The 1,811-nt window shown below is 41.2% G+C and overlaps 1 protein-coding gene across 1 annotated transcript in view; it reads left to right on the top strand.

Annotated features, from left to right (window-relative positions):
• The window catches only part of LOC115820389 (gamma-enolase), a 7,555-nt gene extending 6,109 nt beyond the window's left edge, over window positions 1-1,446 (top strand). The window contains exons 9-11 of the mRNA XM_030783955.1: window positions 426-534; window positions 992-1,050; window positions 1,377-1,446. Coding sequence (XP_030639815.1) covers window positions 426-534; window positions 992-1,050; window positions 1,377-1,446 — 238 coding nt within the window. The remainder of the gene's footprint in view (window positions 1-425; window positions 535-991; window positions 1,051-1,376) is intronic.
• The last annotated feature ends 365 nt before the right edge of the window (window positions 1,447-1,811 follow it).

Below are 1,811 nucleotides of genomic sequence, written 5' to 3'. Positions count from 1 at the left end.
AAGTAGCGTGTGATCGTATGCACATGGGTGTGGTATAGAGTGGTTTCCAGTGTTTTGATAAGCTGTATATTAAATGGTGAATGGTAATGATTATACATGGAACTTATTTATCAGTGTTCTGAGACGTGGTACAGGCATAATGTATTTGACCATGTGACCTGGAGTGTGCGTGTGTGTACGTACCTGTATGCAGGTGTTTGTTAACAGATAGCGTGTATGTACCTGGATGCAGGTATATGATATTAGATAGTGTGTATGTACCTGTGTGTAGGTGTTTGTTAATAAATAGTGTGTATGTACCTGGATGCAGATATATGATATTAGATAGTGTGTATGTACCTGTATGCGGGTGTTTGGTAAAGATGGTGTGTATGTACCTGTATGCAGGTGTTTGGTAAAGATGGTGTTTATGTACCTGTATACAGGTGTAAGCTGGCCCAGGAGAACGGCTGGGGGGTGATGGTGAGTCATCGCTCTGGAGAAACAGAAGACACGTTCATTGCTGACCTGGTGGTTGGACTCTGCACTGGACAGGTGAGTATGACAACACCGCAGTGTTTCCATCAGCTGTTACACTGATCTGATTTGTCTGATGTTTACCAGCATTGAAGAGATCTGTGTAGTACGCACCAAACAAACACATTAAGTTTGTGGATTTAGAACAACAGAAATGTGGTACACTCTTGTTTTTTTTCTCGTGGGTTTCGCTGGGTCTAGACTACAGTCAGGCCTCCAGCCTTACGACGATAATTATCAAGAGAATGAGCCTCCTACTGAAAGCCTCTTTTTTTTTCACTCACTGTTTTTCATCAGAGCCAAGAATCTTTGTTCCGCTAGTGTTGCCAGGACAGTCGATCTATATTAGCTTTGTTAATGTGAACATGATGGCAAGTTCCACGAGCTGTCATAGACTTTTAATATATCAGCAATTTAAAATTGTTTACAGTAAACTTAACCTCCCTCTCTGTCTCTCTCTCTCTCCCTCTCTCAGATAAAAACGGGTGCACCCTGTCGATCCGAACGGCTGGCTAAATACAACCAGCTCATGAGGTGAGTTTGACTGTGACAACTAAAAGTGAGAGTCAGAGTCAGATGTAATGTTAATGTCAGTGTTAATAATAGTATTAGCGTTAATGTTAGTGTCAGTGTTAATTTCAGTGTTAATAAAAGTGTTAGTGTTCATGTTAGTGTTAATGTGACTGATAATGTTACTGTTACTGTTACTGTTACTGTTAATGTCAGTATTAATGTTAGTGTTAATATTAATGTTAGTGTTACTGTTACTATTAATGTTAGTGTTAGCGTTAATGTTAGATCTTAGTGTTGGTGTGGTTATCTCTGGGGATGCTGAAGTGTGTTGTGTGTCTTTGTTTCAGGATTGAGGAGGAGCTGGGAGACCAGGCTCGTTTTGCTGGTCATAACTTTCGCAATCCCAGTGCACTCTGATCACTGACTCCAGCACCTCACACACACACAAAACACAGGACTGTAGGATAACACACACACACACAACACAGGACAGCAGAATATCACACACACACACACACACACACACATAGATATACAAACATTCTCTCTTTTTCATGAACACGTATACACACACACTCTTTCTCCTCTCTCTCTCACACACACATGCACACACACTCTCATCCATACACAACCATCAACACAAACAGAGTGCACTACAGTACAGCAAAATGAGAGAGAGCCTCACACAGAGAGCACAGCACAGTCATGCAGGCATAATATAAAGACACTGCATAACTCACACATTCACACTCACACTAACACTGCAAGACATGAACACACAC

Source organism: Chanos chanos, chromosome 9 (assembly GCF_902362185.1).
Source record: "Chanos chanos chromosome 9, fChaCha1.1, whole genome shotgun sequence".
Classification (NCBI taxonomy): Eukaryota; Metazoa; Chordata; class Actinopteri; order Gonorynchiformes; family Chanidae; genus Chanos; species Chanos chanos.
The sequence above is the reverse complement of the archived record's forward strand: the minus strand, read 5'-3'. Positions and strand labels throughout refer to the sequence as shown.